The 20,324-nt window shown below is 41.3% G+C and overlaps 1 protein-coding gene across 5 annotated transcripts in view; it reads right to left on the bottom strand.

Annotated features, from left to right (window-relative positions):
- Positions 1-20,324, bottom strand: part of col5a3a (collagen, type V, alpha 3a) — a 45,715-nt gene that overhangs the window by 20,442 nt on the left and 4,949 nt on the right. For 3 of the 5 annotated variants that reach the window (XM_035952564.2, XM_035952566.2, XM_055005290.1), the window contains exons 2-19: positions 15,600-15,764; positions 15,072-15,285; positions 14,448-14,610; positions 9,518-9,640; positions 7,703-8,110; positions 6,767-6,886; positions 6,542-6,655; positions 6,379-6,432; positions 6,227-6,268; positions 5,846-5,908; positions 4,136-4,210; positions 3,887-3,970; positions 3,675-3,731; positions 3,364-3,417; positions 3,163-3,216; positions 2,981-3,034; positions 2,331-2,384; positions 2,032-2,085 (exon numbers count right to left, since the gene is read on the bottom strand). In XM_035952564.2, coding sequence (XP_035808457.2) covers positions 2,032-2,085; positions 2,331-2,384; positions 2,981-3,034; positions 3,163-3,216; positions 3,364-3,417; positions 3,675-3,731; positions 3,887-3,970; positions 4,136-4,210; positions 5,846-5,908; positions 6,227-6,268; positions 6,379-6,432; positions 6,542-6,655; positions 6,767-6,886; positions 7,703-8,110; positions 9,518-9,640; positions 14,448-14,610; positions 15,072-15,285; positions 15,600-15,764 — 1,952 coding nt within the window. Of the gene's footprint in view, positions 1-2,031; positions 2,086-2,330; positions 2,385-2,980; positions 3,035-3,162; positions 3,217-3,363; positions 3,418-3,674; positions 3,732-3,886; positions 3,971-4,135; positions 4,211-5,845; positions 5,909-6,226; positions 6,269-6,378; positions 6,433-6,541; positions 6,656-6,766; positions 6,902-7,702; positions 8,111-9,517; positions 9,641-14,447; positions 14,611-15,071; positions 15,286-15,599; positions 15,765-20,324 lie in introns of all 5 variants that reach the window. The other 2 variants (XM_035952565.2, XM_055005289.1) reach the window with 2 other exon arrangements.

The following is a 20,324-nucleotide window of genomic DNA, read 5'->3' on the forward strand; positions in this document are numbered from 1 at the left end:
GGTCACTTTTAAAGAAAAAATAAGTCAGAAGTGCCAATTAGCTATAGTTTTCAAGATACAGTATTAGGTCAAATTGTGAAATTTCTTGAAAATTAATGAGAAATCGAGTCCCATTTCAAATGGGAATATATTTGTCTGAGACATAATCGATTTAAAACAGTGATTCCAAACAAGAATACTATCATGTTGAATAGAAATTTGATTGAGCATCATGTATTTGACACATTACTTGCAGAAAACCTGTGTCTTGAAAGTTAAGGTAATGTATTAATGTAGAGATATTTCTTGATCAGTAGCACGAGTTGACCTGTGGATTACAATTCCCATGCAGCCGTTTTCATAACTGAAAAGTTGCCAGGACCTGATATTTCTATGGAACTCTTGTGTTTTTTAACTCTGGAAGCAGATATGCCTCGAAACTGTGTAAACAATGCAGATAATTTCTGTTATATTTGTGGTGAGGTAACCTTTGCATCACAAAAGCAGACTCTAACAGCAATGGTGAGAAAAGCATACCATCTTTATTTTGGATGCAAAATAGGTGACCAGGACAAAAGCTGAGCCCCACATTATTGCTGTAACACATGTGCATCAAATCTACGCCAGTGGCTCAACAAGAAAAGAAAATCTATGCCTTTTGCAGTTCCAATGATTTGACGTGAACCAACAGATCACACTACTGATTGTTATTTTTGTATGGTACCCCCAGTTGCAAGTGGTATTTCCAGAAAGAAAAAATGGACAGTGCAATATCCTAATATTCCATCAGCTCTTCGCCCTGTGCCTCATGGAGAAGAACTACCAGTTCCTGATGCACCAGAATTTTACTCCTTGGACACTGATGATGACCAAGATGATGATCAGGATGCAGCTAGTCCTGAGCCATCAACATCAGCTGATCCAGACTTCAGGCTGTCACATTCCTCTCCTGAACCACACCTTATATCTCAGAGTGAACTGAATGACCTAGTGAGGGATTTGGAACTGCCTAAGAGTAAAGCAGAGCTGTTGGGCTCCAGGCTGCCACAATGGAATCTCCTGGAGAGTGATGTCAGGATCTCTAGCTTTCGTGATCACCAAAAAGGTCTGGTTGAGTTTTTTCTGATGGAAGGTGATCTGGTTTACTGCAGCGATATCAATGGCTTGATGACAGCGCTTAGCATCACTCATGATCCAGATGAATGGAGACTGTTTATCGATTCATCCAAAACAAGGCTTAAAGCAGTTTTACTCCACAATGGAAATGTTTTGCCATCCATTCCAGTTGGTCATGCCGTTCATATGAAGGAAACATATGAAAATATGAAACAGCTCTTAAGGTGTATAAAGTATGAGCAACATCAGTGGCAGATTTGCGGTGATTTGAAAGTGGTTGCACTCGTACTTGGGCTACAGGGTGGATATACAAAGTACTGCTGTTTTCTATGTGAACGTGACAGCCGAGCCAGGGAATCTCACTATGTTAGGAAAGACTGGCCGCTACGACAGTCCTTGGAGCCAGGAAAGAAAAATGTCCAACACTCACCCCTTGTTGATCCCCAGCATTTGTGCAATAAAACTTTAACATTAAGTATCTTGAAAAGAGTAGCCAACTAAGACTTTTAATGTTTGTTTTTCACTTAATTGTATCAAATTACATAAGATTTAGCAAGTTTTATCTCTGAAGCAGAGACTTCCCAAAATTTTGTAGACCAGTGTTATTACCCTGACAGAGCTTCTATCCTCCATATTTTCAACTCTGTGTCAGAGATGCATTGGCTACCTTTCATGTCTTTTGCAAATCTTGATACTGAATGAACTCCAACCTTCATAGCATAATTAAAAATGCAAGAGTTAATGACTACATTTCAGCAAAGCCTGCTTAAATCAGTGGTGCTTTACTATCTAAATGGTTGATCTGGAAAGGATTTCACTTTTAACCTTGCATGATGGTAAATTTGGGAAAAACAAAACATTGGTGCAGGAAGGGTTTTCTGTGTGTTGTTGGGTTTGTTTTTTTTGGCAAGTAAATTTTGCAAATTGTGCACTCACCTTCTCTCCTGGCTCTCCAACAGGCCCATGAGGACCGGGCTTTCCTCTGTCTCCCTACAAGATAAAAGCATTAGCCACAAGGCTCAAGATATTTAGGACTGTTCTGTTAATAGAAGAGCAGCAGCAAGCAGAGGCTTTTACACCGTCATCAGAAATCACAAAAATCTTTGTAATCATAATATGCAAATAAACATCTGCTATTTCGTGTGTAAGGTATTCATGCATGCCATGTTAGCAAGTTAGTGTCAGAATGACTGAATAATTGCAGAGACGATGTCAAGTTACTAAATCTAACTCACTCTGTGTCCCTTGTTTCCTGGGAGACCTGGCAGGCCGTCAAAGCCCCTGTCACCCTGAGAAGTAATAGAGAAGCAAGTGCATTAAACCCTGAAACACACACACATACGGTAATGTGTAAACATTAGCAGAATTGTACTGAAAGTCTCCCCTGGCAGAGCCTCCCATCTGCTCCGAGTGTGTTTCTGGGAGAGGGAGCTTTCAGATTAGCTGTAGGTCTGCTAAAATGCTGCTTTGACTGATAAAGACTTTGTTGTTCTGTCAGACTCAGCATCAGGGGAGACTGATTTATTTACTAAGCTCTTCCTGCAGCTGTTATGTATTGAGTTGCCTTGTTGTCAATAACATATAATAAACTGGGGGCTGCTTGATACCTAAAGGCTTACACTTGCAAGTGAAGATAGGTTGTTACTGTATGAGTCCTTGCTGCCTAAATATGTGTAGTGTGGTTATCTTAATGGAAAGTGAATTTAAGGAAAGTTAACACTAACAACAATAATGGGGTCTAACAACTGTCAATGCAGCATACACACAAATGTCAACCTAAATTGATATTAAGGCAATATATGCAGAATGCAGAATCGCAAAAGGCAGTGAGCTCTGCAGCTCACTTAGATGAGAATATTGCTATTGCAGTGCAGAGAGATCATACCTTAGAACCTGTTTCACCTGGAGCTCCACGACCCCCGTCCACTCCCGCACGCCCCTACGAGATAGTCAATCTAGTTAACATAAGTTCTGCTTCACAGTACATCAGGCACAGTGTGCTTTTAACACAGAACGCTGATAGAAAGATTTTCAGCGTGGAAATCTGCAATACTCAAGGTATCTCACCCTCTTGCCTGGCTTTCCATTAATTCCAGGAGGACCTGGCAACCCACGTGGTCCCTACATGAGAAATGAAGAGAGCAAGACAAACGGAAAAGGGGTGCAAAAAGGTAGGCAAGCAGACAAAAGGAAATCAATATTATGACATAAAAAAAAGCCTGGCGTGATAGAAGCAAGTAGTGAGGTAGAAATGATGTTAGGTCTTACAGGAGGACCGCTGTCTCCGTGGTCTCCTTTGAGCCCTGAAGGACCTGGAACACCCTATAAAAGGGAAAACAAAACGTCATTCTGCATTTTGTGATGCGCCAAACAAACAAAATACCAAGGACATGTCTTTTTACAGTTTTCCGTCCTGAAAACAGATTTCACAAGCAATCTATACTGAGTATTCATGAGAGGTTCGGAGAAGAGAGAGTAGAGCTTGTGCTTGGTCAGACAGAAGACAAGGTTGAGGTTAGAGGGTGGAGGAGCCCGTGAGGTATGATGTAAATTTGGTCAAGGTCACAGAAGCGCCTTACCAGTGGGCCCGGTCGTCCTGTCAGTCCCATTGGACCTGGAGGGCCCTTGAGTGACAGCTGAAAGAAAAATACAACTGTGTGGTTTATGTAAGCTGAAAAAAGGTACCCTTTCACTTTTAATCTGCAATGAAATGATTCTCATACAGCTTTAAATGACACTGCTATCACCACTGACGTCATAGCATATCATGATGGTTCTCTGTGCAGTGTACCTGGGCCTGCTGCAGGATAGCCTGTGCCTGGGCCTGCTGGGGAGACACCACTGGCCCCTTTTGGGAATCACCTCCATACTGGAACTGGTGGCAATGAAAAGGAGGAGTCAGTCCCCATTGCAGGATTCCCCAAATGTAAATGAAGTTCAATCACACAGCTCCCCCTTGTGGTCATGCCACTACACCACAGTGGGACAAAAAAAAAAGTGTGTTTGCGTGTGCATGTTTCATTGTGGTTTAAAGTCTTACTGGTAGCATCAGGAGGGTTCCTGGAGGACCTGGAATCCCATCAGCTCCAGGAAGACCAGGACGCCCTGGGGGACCCTGAAAAGAGTGAACAGGAAAAGGACTAAGCATTGGCTACCATGCTTTTAGTGTATGTGTGTAGATTTGTGCATGTTCTGGGGACTTATGCACCATTGAAGCCAAAAACAATCATGTAAATTATTACATTTTGAGGCAGGTACATTGTTTAAAAATAAAATCAGAATTACGTGAGTTGTAGTTTTGGTCTTGAGGAAACGTAAGTTAACATAATGTCCTCTGAAGCCATGGAAGGATGACTGTGTGGGTGTGCGTGTGCGTGTGTGTGTGTGTGTGTGAGGGAGAAAGAAAAGGCAAGACCTGGAGGCTAAACGGGGAGGAAAACATCACTATCTAATCTTTGTGGAAGCAACCTTTGCCTCATTTTTACAACATGCCACGCGCACGCACACAATCCCTTATCTTCTATTTATACACTGTAAATACACATCTTAAGTCATTTAATGTAGCATTGAGTCATAAAGATTTCAGTCAGAAATATCTGCATGAATCAATGGGAAGGTTCTTGGAACCACATTTTGTCAAAAAACTGACACATCCGTGAACCTACCGACAAAAGTTTAACTACGTTATCTCCATGGTCAGCATTTTGGTATATAAATATACACCCTGAATATGCAACAAAACGCATGTCAGTGATGATTAATGAAGCATATGTGGACAAGGTGTACCCATAGGTATAACAGCACATTATAGACATGAGCTAATTTATGTTTCAAACAGTGCTAAACAGATTTGTGTTACAGAGTGTCACACTGCAGCGTTAATGACGGCAACATTTTCTCTCTTTGCCTTTACATGCAATATTTACAGTACCTGTGTTTTGGGAATCGGGAGGATCTGAAGGCTGTTTTTGCATTTAAATCATACATATCTTTGATAAATAAATGGTGAAGAGGTATTTTTTGAATGCTCTGTGGTACATTTACCCTAAATGGTTGAACAAACTGTAAATATTTTGTCTCTGTACAAGCAGAAATTATCCTATGATATTACTACATGTAATAGATAAAACCCTTTACTGATTGTTTCATCTTCAGAAGAAATGTATGGTTATTCATATGTCTTTTAATGAAATTGCTAATGAAATGTTTGTTTATCCTGTCTTCAATATTCACTCACCGTTGTTGCATCACTTTCTGATATCATATTAGGAGATACAGCAGGTTTGCATGTTTATTAAGTGTGCTTAATCTAAACTATAATTAATGAATGGGAAAGTATACAGTTACTGAATGTGACAAGCTTGGAAGCCTTGGGGATCTGTATGGTAATAAACCTCCATAATCATACTTGCTAAGCAAAATTATAAAACCCATCAACTACTAGGAAATGATAGAGCATCCATCAGCGTGTATGTGTGTGTTGGTATGCGATGAATCATGGACAAAAACATTTAATTGAGCAATCGCATACGGGAACAAAATAAGAAAATCAGGCCACACGTGTGAGTCAACATCCATCCCTGAAGTCCAGCAGTTTCAGTGCAACAAACTAGGACACTGCGATCCCATGTTTCAGTTTAATGTCATACTCCGATCCACAGTTGTGTCCCTCAGGTGAAGGGTTCAAACTGAGGTCTAACCAACCCACTCAAAATTCAGCCGGTGAGCCCAGGTCCTAAACCACACTCACCAAGTCACCGGGATCTCCCCTGGGTCCTGGAGGTCCAGTTGGTCCAGCTGGGCCTGTAAGTCCCTGGGGAGGACACATTTACAGTACTCAAACAAGCATTAAAGAACATTACCATGGTGTAACTTTAATGAAATGATAATCACATTCTAATCCTCTGCATGCTTGATAAAAATAATCCCCATTTAGTTTCTTAATGTAGCCTTCTTATCTATGTTTTTTGTAATGACGCAGTGGTCACCTCATAGTGTGTTAGTATATGCAAACAAAATACCAACCAAAGGAGTATAAATCAGCTCTAATCAAAAACACAGTTGTTGGATATAGATCCAAATTCTCAACATTTAGCATCACATCTGCTCATTTCAGATAGAACTAGCTTACCTCTGGCCCTGGTAAGCCTGGGGAGCCTTCCACTAATGTACCCTAGAAACAAGCACAGACAGATTGTAATGTATATACACAGACTATCAAGTCCTTCATATGCTCATAACTAAAGCTCCTCTTCTCTTCATTAAATGCCTCCAGCATCTCACCGGTTCAATAATAGCCGGCTCTCCCTTCTGGCCTTTCTCTGCTCTGAGGGCAGCCTGAGGAGGAGAAACAGATGAAGAGATGTGGAATTGCTAGAAATCACTTGACACAGGCAATTGAAAAAGCGAACAGTCACTTGATGTACGAGTTCACTTTGAGATTTACCCCTCCGTCCCACGTCTCTGCTCTTTCCCGCTCCGCAAAGTCAAAGTCCTCGTACGTTTCATACTCCTCATACTCTGATTCTGTGGCATTCTTGAGATCTTCATATTCAAGAAACTGTATGAGAAATGGAAAATCCATTAGTGGCAGGTGTAGTGAATACCAAAATAGTCTCTAAGTGTTTCTGTTCTGGGGTGAAGGCACTTCTTGCATTTGCATTTACCCTACCTCATATTCAGTAACATTCGGGCCCACTGTGACTGTGGTAACTGGGAAATCATCATATAGGTTTTTGTAAAGGTCATCTCCATACTCCTCTACCACTGGCTCCTTCACTGGCGTGTCCTCCTGCAGGCCAACACTCTGTTTTAAGTGAGTCACAGCAAAGATGAACCAGGGGGCACCGAGCACTCGTTCGTGCCACACAGTGCCTCCTAGTAAAAGCACACTTTGTGATGTACAATATAAATGTTAGCGAAACAGGTGGATTTAATGGAAATGTGTTGGTTATCCGGGATACAGGCTGACAGGTGTGCAGTTAATTACAGTGCTGGAGTAATTAGCTGATGGACTACATCGGATTCATGTGGCAGCAAGGCAGAGACTGCTACACAAACAGTGTGAGGATGAAAAATTAGTTTACTTGGCAAATGAGCGAATAATAAGCATGAGGGAGACAAACAAAAAAAAAAATGAGGGAGACATAAACTGTCTGGATTTAAAATAATTCACACAGTTGTTGTGGCGTACTTATACCAGCATGTGTCATATCATTTAGGCAATTTAACTGGCATCTGTTTATATTAACCTTAACTGAACTGTTAAACCAGTCTGAAGAGAGTAAAACATATACAGTACTTAAACTGCCACACGCACCATGCATCTACTGCTGCATGTTCTCCAAAAAATACACACACAGCCATGATGCATGTCGCAAAATCATGAATTTTTTTTAATGTAAGATGCATTCTCCATGTTTTCTGGCAAGGATGTGGAGGAGGTGATGATTAGGATGGTGCTGGTTAGTGGTGGTGAGCAGCTGGAGAGGTGAGAGGAGGGAGAGGTGCTCTCTATGGTTAGGGAGTATTAAGGGAGTGAGTGGTTAGAACTGTAGATGATGGGAGGGGGATGGGGTAGACGACATCTACGGGTAAATTTGTCTACCTCCTCTGTAACCTTTGACACAGACAATGTCGTAGGTACCACAGTGGGGGCCTCAGTTGTGAAGTCAGGTTCATGAGTGGGCATCTCCATGAGGGTCTTGTCGAAAGCTTCAGTGGGAACGACAGTTTCGAGGGCGCTCTTCATTTCTGGCAGCTCGGTGGGCTGTAAAGGTTCTCGCGACTGATACTCAGGCAGTGTTGTCGACACTCTGAGGAAGCCGTGCTCAAGACCTTCCCCTTCGTGTTTCTTCTTCCTCGATCCCCTCTTGCCCTTGCCTTTGCCCTTGCGTTTGCCTTTAGAGCCCTTGTCTCTCTTCTTTTTGTTCTTTTTGCCTTTCCTGTCCTTTTTGGAGTCCTTCACTGGTTCAGCTGGCTGGTCACTTTGCATCAAGACATCAAGGTGGGAGTTCTTTTGTGAAAAAGTGGAATGTAAAATGAGAGCACAGGTGGAGGATGGAGAAAAAAAAACAAACACTGTTTTGAATGAAAATACAATAAAGGAAATAGCCTGCTTCAGGAAAGTCAAGCAATGCACACAGGTCCTGTGACGCCCGTAAAGGGTCAGACACCCACTGTGACTCCCACTGAGCTGGTAAAAACCTAAAGCAAACACGAAATGAGAAGGAACAAACACATTTCGAGCTGCTTCCTCTTGGTCAAAGTGGAAGACATATTTGCATGTGTGGTCAGAGGTAGCTTCGTGTCTGCTGCTACAAAAGTGCTAATTCTTTGTATGCTCTGGCAAGCGAGCAAACACACATTGTGTTATTCTCCAGAGTGATGTCATTGCATGGCAGTGATACAAATGGCCTGTGCCTAAAAATCATGCTGAAGGTCTGTGAAAGACATCAGTGATTTAGATCCACTTGTAAACAAGGTCAGTGTGTGAGGGAGAATGATGGGAAGTAGGTCAGTGGGGTGACAGATGTTGACATGTTCTGGATCACAGTTCATTGCTCAGCTGTAGTTCTATTAAAGCCAGCTGGATGACTAATGAAATGGCCTCACACCCCCATTAATGATCCATCCTTGGAGCCTTATCAATGACCTCACACATTATGTTGTGTGCTGACACATAGTAGCATGCACTAGTATGCACACATATTAGGGTTTCCTGTGGCATACACATAAAAAACGACACATACAGAACACATGTAAGTGTCCAGATAAACCTGTGTATTCTGTGCAACCCAGCCACACACACATCTGCATTCTTATCTCTATCTTTCACACACCTCCAAAGACATATACAATAATTCATATCTATGATAGACTCACTTTGTATTCACGCCTTGAGGAAAGGAAGCGCTGTTATATCATATTTAAATTACAGGCTTCTGGCTCTATGTGTGTGTGTTCTTTCTCAAAGAACACCTGACCTTAGAAATGTTCCACTGCTGGTTTCATTTCAAAGAAGACACTTCTACTTTGAATGATGAACTATTCTGTCTTAATCTCTCATATCCCTCATGGGAACACATACAGGAGCTCTTTTGATAGGTATGTTTGTGCTCGTTTTACTGGTTTGCTGTGAAACAAGGGCGTCTGCAAGCCTGCTTTAGCTGCCAGAGGGACTTGATGATGATGCAAGAAGAAGCTCATCATATTGCTTAAACCTTATCATAAAATGAAGAGCATCACCTAAAGAAACATGGAAAACACAATGAAACATTTAATAGAGTTAATCAAAATTCCCAGGTCTTTGTGTTAAAATAAACAAACACACAAATCATGTCTCTTTGTCATATAAACTGTGAAATAACTGTAAAAAGAGTTTTTCCATTAGACATTGCCTCCTCTTAGTGGCAATACTTGCCTTCTGCAGGTCCAGAGCTTGGCTGTTGTAGGGCAAAGCAAAGTCACAGTCTGGTATGTAGTTTTCACAGTAGCTGGCAGCAGCCTGGGGGTCTTCCAGAATCAGAAGTTGCTGGATATCTCCCTGAAACAAACAAGAGAGCAGACGGAAAGGAATCACCTCAGTAGAGCGCTGAAAAAAACATACAGCATCTGCTACTGCTCTGTCGCGGTACGTTTTGGAAGGACCAGAGAACCGAAGAGACTACAGCATCACAAATGCAGAAAACAACAAAACTGGCTGCACAGCTGGATGTAAAGCAAAGCGTAACGCAGTAGCATCAATAAAGTGCTACTACCGCAACAACCGCTCCTGACTGTTACTTCGCTGTGTTCCCATAACTCCAGGAGGGGCCTGACTGTGTACATGAAACAGTCAAATATTTCTCTATTGCCCCCCACTCAGGACCTTTCACGTAGCATTTTGTCCTGGAGGCATAGCCAGAGTGTATATACAAACATGCAACGAGACAGCACGGCTGGACGCTGCAGCACTGAACCCAAAGCCTCTAGTGGCTTTAGCGACTCTACATTCAGCATCACTCTTTTGTTCACATCATAGTAATGCATAATTCTTTGTATTGTTGAACAGAATATTAATCGATTCATCATTCAAAATAAAGCTAACTGACTCCTCATGTAATCATTTATCAAGCAAAACAACAAACACAATATCTTAATAAGAAATTATAAGTATTAACTGAATACGTTCGTCTAAAATAAATTTCAACGGGCATTTTTCATTATTTTTCCTATTTTATAGAATGACTAATGCACAGGAAAAAAGCAATCTAAAAGGTTTATTTGGTAGTGAACAATAATTATCAGCTGCAGTCCTAATTTCTATTAGACAAAAGTCAGACAGTAATTGAATATAAACAAAATGCAGGCAGCCTCACAGCACCATGTTTGACAAGATTTAGATTAAATTAGTGATACCAATCTATGCAAGTGACAGGCTAAAGCAAACATGTCACCAGGTGAAATGTTGTCCAGGGATGTCTGGGCAGCCATTTGTGATAAATTAAGTTAGATTAATTGCTTGATGTTGTGGTAATTATAGGTTCATTGTAATCTCTTTAATTAGGCTTTTGTGGCCAGAGGTGAAATGAATCCAAACATATCGCTTCTCTGTTACACAACCAGTTCATATATTTTCCATTACAGCTCAAATCACGCTATTTAGAAATGTATGTCCACACAAAAACTTGATAACCGTGCACAAAACTGTAAACCTAGGAATGACTGCACAGCATTCATTTATGTTTTAATAAATCAAACATGAAAGAAGTTGCTATCTACTTAGCCCCTTTTCTTCCAGTTTTGGCCAAAAGCCAGCGTCAAGCAAAGGAAATTATTGCACTCAAAGGTGAGAGATGGAAAGAGGGGGAGAGAGCAGCAACAGGGAGTTAATCCAATCTAATCCAATCTCAATTTGAGATCAAAGGCAATGCCTTCACAGAGAAGTTTTCCTGTTTTTCTTGCCTAGCAGGAGCCCTCTCCCCTAGAAACACGAGTAAAGTGTTGCCTAAAATCATTTATGCAACGCTATTCTCCATTTAGAATGGGGCATGGACATCTAAAGAGGAACATGCTGAAAAGGAAAACACCTCAGCTAAATCAACAAATATCTGATGGGTCACAAAAAATCTTTCATGAGGTCACACATGGCTCTGCTGGCAAAGGCTCATTAGTGTTTGCAGGAGTGAGGGCTCTGCTTTCCCCTGCTGTCTGAGGAAGGTGTCATGCCAAAGAGCTAACAGTTGCACTATTTCACCAAAATGCTAATATGAAGTACTTCTGAGGAGATGTCCATTCTTCTCTGAAAGCATAACTTGCTTTCTTGTGAGTCACAACTTCATGTGGGTGATGGAGCATCTGAAAGGTTTGTGACACACTCACTGTATTTAAACAGCATTTTGCTCCTTATTTGCTGAAAGCGCAACAGATGCTCACAACTAATCAAAAACATCTGACCACAAGGCAAAACATGACTCAAGCAGAGCTTCACTAATTTATTATGCTTCTCTAATATTTGTGGCAAATTGATGTGGTCGCTAAGTACTTGAAATAAACCTTCCCTTTAATGATATGCTCGACAAGACATTGTTTCAACATGTCTGCAACAGTGAGCCAAAACGATTCTTATTTCCTGTTCTAATTTAGATTTGAATTTCCTAACAAATAAATGCCGGGTTGGATCTTATCAGGGCAGTCAGCGTGTTGGAGGCACATACACAGGGCACACAGCAGCCAAGAAGGAGCACAACCAGACTGAATGTTTGCTTTACTGCAAACGCAAGCAAAGTGTTGAGTTTGAACACCAAACTTTTGTAGTCATTTGTAGGCAATCTGGAAGCAATAGAGACATTAGTGGCTGACCGCAGTCCTCATGCTCCCACGCTGAGCTCCCACGGTGGGAGAACTGGGCCGGAACACTGGCCTCCTCCCACAGAACCAGGGCCTGGGAACAGAGGCCCAGAGGTCAGCCAGCCTAATTTCTTTCCCCATGGTACCAGCCTCACCCGAGGTGTACAGCCCTGATGTTAAAGCATCCACACGTACTTATAGTGATGGATACATAACTGCACACACTGAAACTCATAATTTGCCACCACTTGTATGAATGAAGAACCTAAAACAGAAACAAATAATTTGGGGATTTTTCACCTGCTCCACAGAAAACAAGATTTAATGATTAAGATAGACAGATCAAATTGTTTGCACACTTCCATACACATGACCACAAAAACAGAACGGGTTGGACTAAAGGATGGATCTGGAGCACGGATAATATGAAAGGTATTACTCACCACTGCAAATTTGGTATTATCATTATAACTCTTCATATAAAATGATAAATAAGGGCATGGGGGTGTTTTTGGAGCAAAGCCAAAGATTAAATGGTGTCCAATGCTTCTGAAATATAGAGCCCACAAGGAGACACATTTCTTAACAGAAGTGGGAGTTAAAGTAATTTAAAAACCGGAAAGCCTGTCGGTGGCTGAGAGGGAAGGATGGAGAGGAAGCAGAGACTAGATCATGGTATGAGAGGGGCAACTGGGGTTAATTTAGGGCGAAGGGAAGGTGATGTTAATGTGTGGACAGGGTTATTGAGATAGTTAATGATGACACATGCAAAGCCAAAAAGCCAAAGGCATTCACTTGTCAGGATCAAGGGCATCTGTTTCTCTTGATGAAAGCGAAGAAGAATGTAGTCTCTGTATTAGGTTAATAAAAAGCAATACCAACCCTCCCTTTGTACTTTCTTAAATTTCGTACTTTCTTTTCCTTGTTGCAGACTGTGATATATTCTTGGGGCACTGGGGAGATGGTCATTTATCCGAACCTGATTGCATACCTCTTACCTCTACAAGACTGAATATCTTGTGCCTCTGTCTATTTTTTTTTTCCATTTTTTTCTTGCTCCATTGCTGAACAGACACAGAGCCCTGAGGACATGGCAGGGGAAGAGGCTTGAGCCGATCTCTATTTCGTGCTGCGGGTGAGAGATTTACAGTGGAGCCTCATTGGGAATGACAATGGAGCAGGGATTGCATATTGTCATGGGAAGCACAGACAATGATCTCTGACAATAATGGTTACAGCACTTACAAAAAGAAACTGGAGTCACTCTTGTAGTTTAGTTTGATTACTCTGGCGTTTCTTTTTTTTCCATGCATATTGATATGGACACGTATTCCAATTCATTTAAAAAGTGGATTAAAAAAAGAAACACTAAATTATCTGATCTTTCAGGTAGACACTTGTAAAAGTTACTTAAGCATAATTAAGTTCCTCACTGGTTAAACAAGAACGTAAGAAGGAGGTATTTTGCCTGGAAGAGCATCACAAGACATGACATACACATTCATAGTTGAGCCACGTTCTTCATTTTGAAGAACAGGTGGCCATTCACATGCACATCAGCATATCTATAGCCAGCAGATCTATACTGACAAATGCAAAAAGAATGTGTTATTTCTTGGCTTTGACTGGACATGTCTGAACAGCATGTCACCCCAACCCCACTCCTTCCTAAACACCTCTTTTTCCTCTCACTGCTTTGTTCCAGCATTACTTGATTGACAGGGGACCCCTGTCACCAGCAGCCTCTGTGAATTTACCTTTAAATATTTTCCTAAGTAGCTTCAAACTCAGGGGTAAAGGTTCCACAATTAATAATATAAATTTTATTCTGCTTATGCGACTGTTTCATAATTATATACTATTTTAAAATGAATATGTCACATACGATCCAATCTGCATTGCAATGCATTCGAGTTATAAAGAGAACACCTCAAATGTAGATGTTGTGCATATTTTTGCATTTTCATCACTAATTGAAAGAATGTTGACAATTAGTGCAGCATGAAGAAGTTATCCAGCCTGACCAATAATGAGTCCAAACTCTTATCACTTTACTCATCTGGCCATAAAAAAATCATAAAGTCAGTTTTGGATAAAAAGCAGTGAAGCTGTTCAGGCATGCAGAGGTGGGAGAGGCTGACAATGAACAAGATATCAGATAAATTTAAACAAGGTATCAAGATGTTCCCTACTGCGCCTTGTCAGATGATTCAGCTAATAAGTATTGTTTATTGCCGGAGTGAAACTAGGTCTCCCATTCCCTCACAAAGTTCACAAAATATACACTCAATTACTTCTCTCGTTTTCTCTGATGCAGAAATGCACAAAGAAACACAAACTTGCTGACAATAAAAGCATTCTTGGGCCACAGTATTTGAATAATTTAATATCTGCCCAACTAGATCTGCTGAAAATGTGAATACAATGAAAAACAGGGAACTGAATTGGGTAACAGTATGACACCCCAACAAAACAACTGACTATCCGTTTTCAGAGGCTCCTACACTTCGATAATGCCCTACCTCGAACATATCTTCATCCAGCAGTCGTGTCCCAAACACAGTGACCCCCTCTGTGCTGACTATAGCATTGTCCCCTCGCAGCAGATCCAGAGTCTCGACCCTCTGACAATCCAAGTAAAGGGTCACGGTCTTGCCCTGCACACTATAGGCTATCCGGTGCCATCTGAAAGAAAGATGAAAGACAGAAAAAGAACAGTTCAGCGTTAGATTGCTAAAATTGTAGTAGTTGAAGGATTTTGTATCTGATGTGTCAGCAGAATCTTGTTAAATGCTGTTTCACACCTCTTGCGAGTCGAACCAGAGGTGCCTTTGACTTTGAGAAGCTGTGGAGGATTGATTTTCTTAACTGCTCTGATCAGGTCAAATCATTATAACAAGGGGTCTGCAACTTTCTCATTCCCTTTAAAAACTCTCAAGGTCAAGCAGGTTGAGTGGGATGTATGAACCTGACTGCAGAGATGTGAGGAACCCATTCAGATGTCATGATTTAAGAAAGTATAGTTCGCACAGTTACATCAACAAGAGTTGCACAGCAGTGCTTGTGAATCTGATCTATTGAAAAAGGGTAGATATTTTATTAATATCTGGTCTACTGGAAAAGCTACAAGCCCTCGAACTACCCACTTTCCATCAGCCAGGTTGATCTTCTTGAAAGTAGGGTACATTTCAGGTGTGGGCCGCCCATGTTGGTCCTCATACAGGAAAACAGGCGACTGACCCACTTCGAGCCCCAGCTGCTGCATCCCCTGGTCATCATAGACTGAAAGCAGGAAGAACTGGGAGCCCTTTTTAGCTCGCATGGTTGTCATGAGGGAGAAATTCTCTGGAAATTTAGAATCTACAAAGAAAATGAGAGGAGGGGAGAGGTTGTTAAGCTATACAAGACAGAGCACAGCAGGGAGCAGGCATTTTTATAACATGCAGGCACCACCTACTGCTAGTCAGACCTGAGTAAAGATAATAATGATGAAAAATATTGCCAGTGAAAGCAGAGAGCACCCAAGTGGAAGACTAAGGGGAGCTAAGTCATATTTCTTGAGGTTTAACTGAGAGTAGACTGTGACACATTTCTGCCGTTTCTGGAAATTCTAAAATTACTGGATTGGATTGAAAGTCTATTCTGTAAATGAAAATAAAGAAAAAGTCCACTACCAGGGAAGAGCTGCTTGGTGGGAGCACTGAGCTGAATCTTTTTGATCTTGTAGGCCAGGTCTGTCTCCTCCATGCCCCTCCTGCTTGTGCAGAGACCAGCATCCAAGGACACCCCCTCCATGTTCTCTGACAGCTCCAGCACTCGCAGAACATCAGTGGGATCAGCTGGGAATGGAGAGAAAGAAAAATTAACCATCTGCCAATATATACAGAGCAGAGAGCAGAAATGTGCTGTTCTTGTAATTCATGCTCACATAATGTAGCTTATTCTGTCTCTTTAACCAAGATACTATTTACACGCTTTTATACAAGTTGATCTCCTGCTTTGTGTTCACGCCCGTTTCTAGCATCGCACGCGAAACTGTAAAAATTACATATGTTAGGGTGACGTTTATGGCAGATGGCGGCAGCATACTTTCAGTCTTGTCAGTTTAACACTTAAGTTCTGCCAGTGTGATAGCACTTTTCTGTCTGGCTCGGTTAAGTGCTGGTTGTTACTGAGCTGAAAAGCAGGGTTTAGTGTGACTGGAAGCTGGTTTTTAAAGTGCCGAGCCTTCCTGCTTCCTTGGAGTCGGAAGAGACGAGCTCCTCTGAGATGTGACGGCAGGTGGCCAGGCTTCTGTGGGTGTTATTATAGGAAAGGGGTGGTACATGGTCTAACCCATAATCCTACTGCAGCACACCTGACAGCTGACACCTGCACACTGCTCACCCCGCAGCAGCCAGCAACAGTATGTCTGCATCAGATTCATCACAATTTGAACGCTTCACTGGCATAAATAAGTGCATCAGTCATTCATGTATTCTCGTTGCTAAAACGTATGCCTGAAGATCATGTAAGATCAGTATATATCCCCATTCAAGTCCTTGTGTCTCAGGTCCAAAAGTACATATTTGAATACAAGATATAAGGAATATTGCTGAAACACAAGCAGAAAAACCAAACTCCCCATTGCTAGGCTGGGTTGTTTTTTGATGTGCAAATATATACATTGTCAAATTATGCTGATCTGCAATAAGCACGGCAATCGTTGCCTCTGTAGATACGACGTTTCTCCCAGTAGAAGGTTTCTCTCATTACAATGAGCCTGTGCTTTATTTGCAGTCAGCTGTTCATGTTATTAGATGTTATGCTGATAAAGTGCTGCCGTGAGCATTAGCCAAGATCAGAGCTTTGTGCACAGCCAGTCTCCCACCAGCTGCTAGAGAGAGCCGCTCAGCACTTAGCATTCCAGGCATCTGAAATGAGGATCCTAAACCCAAATTGCCTCCTGTAGCTCTTGCCACTCATACAGAGCTCGCCTTTTATTCTCCTTGTTAATTAAACATGTTTAGAGAGTTTACCGTTGCCCAGACATTGCTTGCAGAAAAACACAGCATTACACTTTACGGCGTTATTTATTTGCATAGCAGACGTCGTTTGCAAAGCAGATTTCAGACTCCCTTCGCATGGCAATGGGAATGTAAATAGGGTAAGCTATGACTTATAGCCAGGTTTTAACAATGGAAAACATAATGTGCAGATCTAAAGGTATTTAAGGCGTCAGGGCGTAATAAGTAACCAATGTGAATTCAATAATTATAGTAGCTGCTGAGTTCTAACTACTGAAACCATAAGGTATTATCTATAAAAATTAAGCAATACATTTTCACCCAAACATAGTCATATGGAATAATTATCAAATCTGCTCTGTTCATCACGACAGTAGACCAAGAAATAAATGTCGAGGGACAAGGTATCTTAACAGCCCAGTCACCCACACTTAGATCGCAAGTAAGGACACTGGCATTGTTCTCTATTACACATTTTTTTGGTTTTCAATCTATCTTGCAGTAGTCTGATTTGCTTTGACAGCATTTCATTAAATCCATTTTTTTTGTCTATATAAAATAAAATAGGTCGACAATACTGTTTTAAGAAAAATGTGAATGGGCAAGATCGCTAAAAATTGTAGTCACCCGACCACAGCACCCCCACTGCAGCAAGAAACATGGTGCCCCAGAGTTTTGTTATTGTAGCTAAAGATTCAGTCTTCATTAAATATGTAAGCATCTGCATTTCTGTCAGAGGACTTTAATTCTTAACAAAAGTTTACTTTGCACTTCGCATCATGTCTGGATCCTAATCCTTAATGTTTGTATTTCCCTGGACTGGTAGATCCCGAGTGAGCTCTTCATAGCTCTGCTGTGGCCTTGTTTGACTCCTGACTGCAATCAATTTCCTGTGGAGTAGCAAAGTTTAGAGTTTGTTTTTTAGTCAAAAGTCAGAATCTATTACATTAACTCTCTCTCTTTCTGTCTTTCTCTCTCTATGCCTCTCTGTCTTTATCTAGTTTGCACATGATCATGCACAGAGAGGAAGAGAGGTCATAAGGCAGGGATGTTTGGAACAGTCTGAATAATATTCTAAACTGAAGCAACGTGGGTTTAATCATGCAGGATTCTTCAGTTTCTGTCAACCCATCCAGAACAGCATCATAAAAGAAGCGATCGTGTTTCACTTTTGAGCAGAATTATTTCATTTTCAAGAATCCAGAGAAAATATGTCAGACCTTGAATCAAATAAAGAGGAGATCTGTCTGAACTACTTTAACTTTTAGAGCTAAACGTAGCTCAGTTCAGCTATGAGCTGACAGGAGACCGTTGACCTCTGACACTCACAAGACAACACAGAATAGTCAAAATACACAACCAATGCCACAGGGAGAAATCTGAGGCAAGCAGTAGAAACTCCTTCAAACAAAAGAAACTGCTTTAACAGTCATCTGTCAGTTAAATGTGCAGAGGGATAACAGACATCCCACACCCAAGCACTGAGGGAGAAGTTTGTTAAGCTGATTCAGTGGGAGTTGGAAAAAACCTGCATTGGACTTAAGAAGATGCAAACTTAATAGCTGCTGTGGCAACAGTATAAGCTAGTTGGATACAAGAATAACCCAAATAAAATACAATTATGTCTCTGTGGAGTATCGCCTGTTTCACAATTTTACCATTCCCGACTTGGCTTCAAGCAGAAAAACCCCAAGTAGTGGAAGGCTGCCATATGAAGGCTGAATCCACGCAACACTCAGTGAAGGAATGTTATCTACTCCATGCTTTGCATTTATGTCACCTTGAGTTACGCCAATTTTTGCAGGCTCTTTACCTTTCCTGCAGCACTGACTGTCTGAACAGGTTTTGCTTGCATTTCATTAGGCTTTATAGTTGTCATGTCCTTAGCTCACCTGCCAAATTGTGTTACTTCTAAAGCAACTCTGGGAGAGTAGACAAGCAGAAAAGAGAACAACATCTTCAAGGGTGCTCTGCTATGGCTACTGACAAACAAAACTGTCTCCACCAATTAGAGACATGTTTGAAACAACTTTGCAAGTTTGCAGCTTCGTAGATGAGATGACTGATGAGTCAGTGGGGTTTCCAAACGGGTCAGAGTAGGTGGGAAGAAGCTGGAACATCCAGCGAGTTTCACAAGCATCCAGCAATTCTGGGAGAGCAGCCATGGCTAATGCTCTGAACAGCATGTGACTTGTATGCAAGTACACAATAATACACATAAACACATGCGGATTGTAAGCCATAAGACATTTGTTTTTCTTTTATTTCCTCTTGTGTTTTATCTTTAAGACAACCGTGTCTGTCCAGCAACAGTGACAGACACAGTCTTGAGAGAAAAAGAGCTGAACACTCCAACTCACAGATTGGGCTCTATCCTTTAGAAATGCCACCGAACAGTCTGCAACTGTGTATCTTCTCTGGCTGTAAGACATTTGACACAGTATCTCCATACCCTGCAGGCATACAATTTAGCACCATTTCAGCCATACATGGACATAATGTGTTCTGTGTTTCGAAAGCAAATGACTCGGAAGACATTCTTTATGACTCACACCACCTACACTCCCTGCCCTGCCTGAAAATATCCCTCTCACACAAAGTACTACACTGTCAAAAACTATTGCATCTGGGAACTGGGGGATTTTAACAAGGAATGAAGCCAGAAAGAAAGACACGAGAACTTCCCATAGCATACTGGACCACACCCTGCGATGAGTAGAGGAGAAGAACTGACAGTTGTACTTTAAATTACTGTTTGGAGATGTTCACATATCGTATGTGAATAAAAAGAAGACGAGTGAGTCCGATTAATCTTACAAACACACAAAGAAAATGAAAAACAACAACAAAAAAAACAATACTGCAAAACGGAGATTCCCTTTTTCTTCACCAAAGTCCACATTGGTCCTTTTGTTTTTGAAATGGCCGACCCAGATGGACAAAAAAGTAGCTGACATTTAGATCAATCTATGCTAAATCCTGAATGGTTAGAGAAGAGTGAGCAGCCAAAGAGAACTCTTCAAAAACTAATCTGAAAATGTAACAGCGATGACTCCTTGTGAACATCCAAAATGTTCTTTGCTTGGTTTTTTTTCACTGCCTCTATACACATTCACACACACGATTCATTATTAATTATTGTTAGATACTACTCTGTTTGAAACATTCAAAAGAATCACTATTGTCATTATTGCTGTGACCAGTAATCGTGGAGCTCCAGTTGGTCCGAATCGCAACAGCAAATCTGAAACCACATGACGTCTCCAGAGCAGGAGACAATGCATGACCATGTGTTGAGCATCTGTACGTCATGCAGAAATACAGCAAGTATTGCATTCTTTTCAAATAACAGATTTTTCTCCCTAAAATCAGTTTATTGAAATTTCACTCCCT

This window comes from Amphiprion ocellaris, chromosome 19 (assembly GCF_022539595.1).
Source record: "Amphiprion ocellaris isolate individual 3 ecotype Okinawa chromosome 19, ASM2253959v1, whole genome shotgun sequence".
NCBI classification, from domain to species: domain Eukaryota; kingdom Metazoa; phylum Chordata; class Actinopteri; family Pomacentridae; genus Amphiprion; species Amphiprion ocellaris.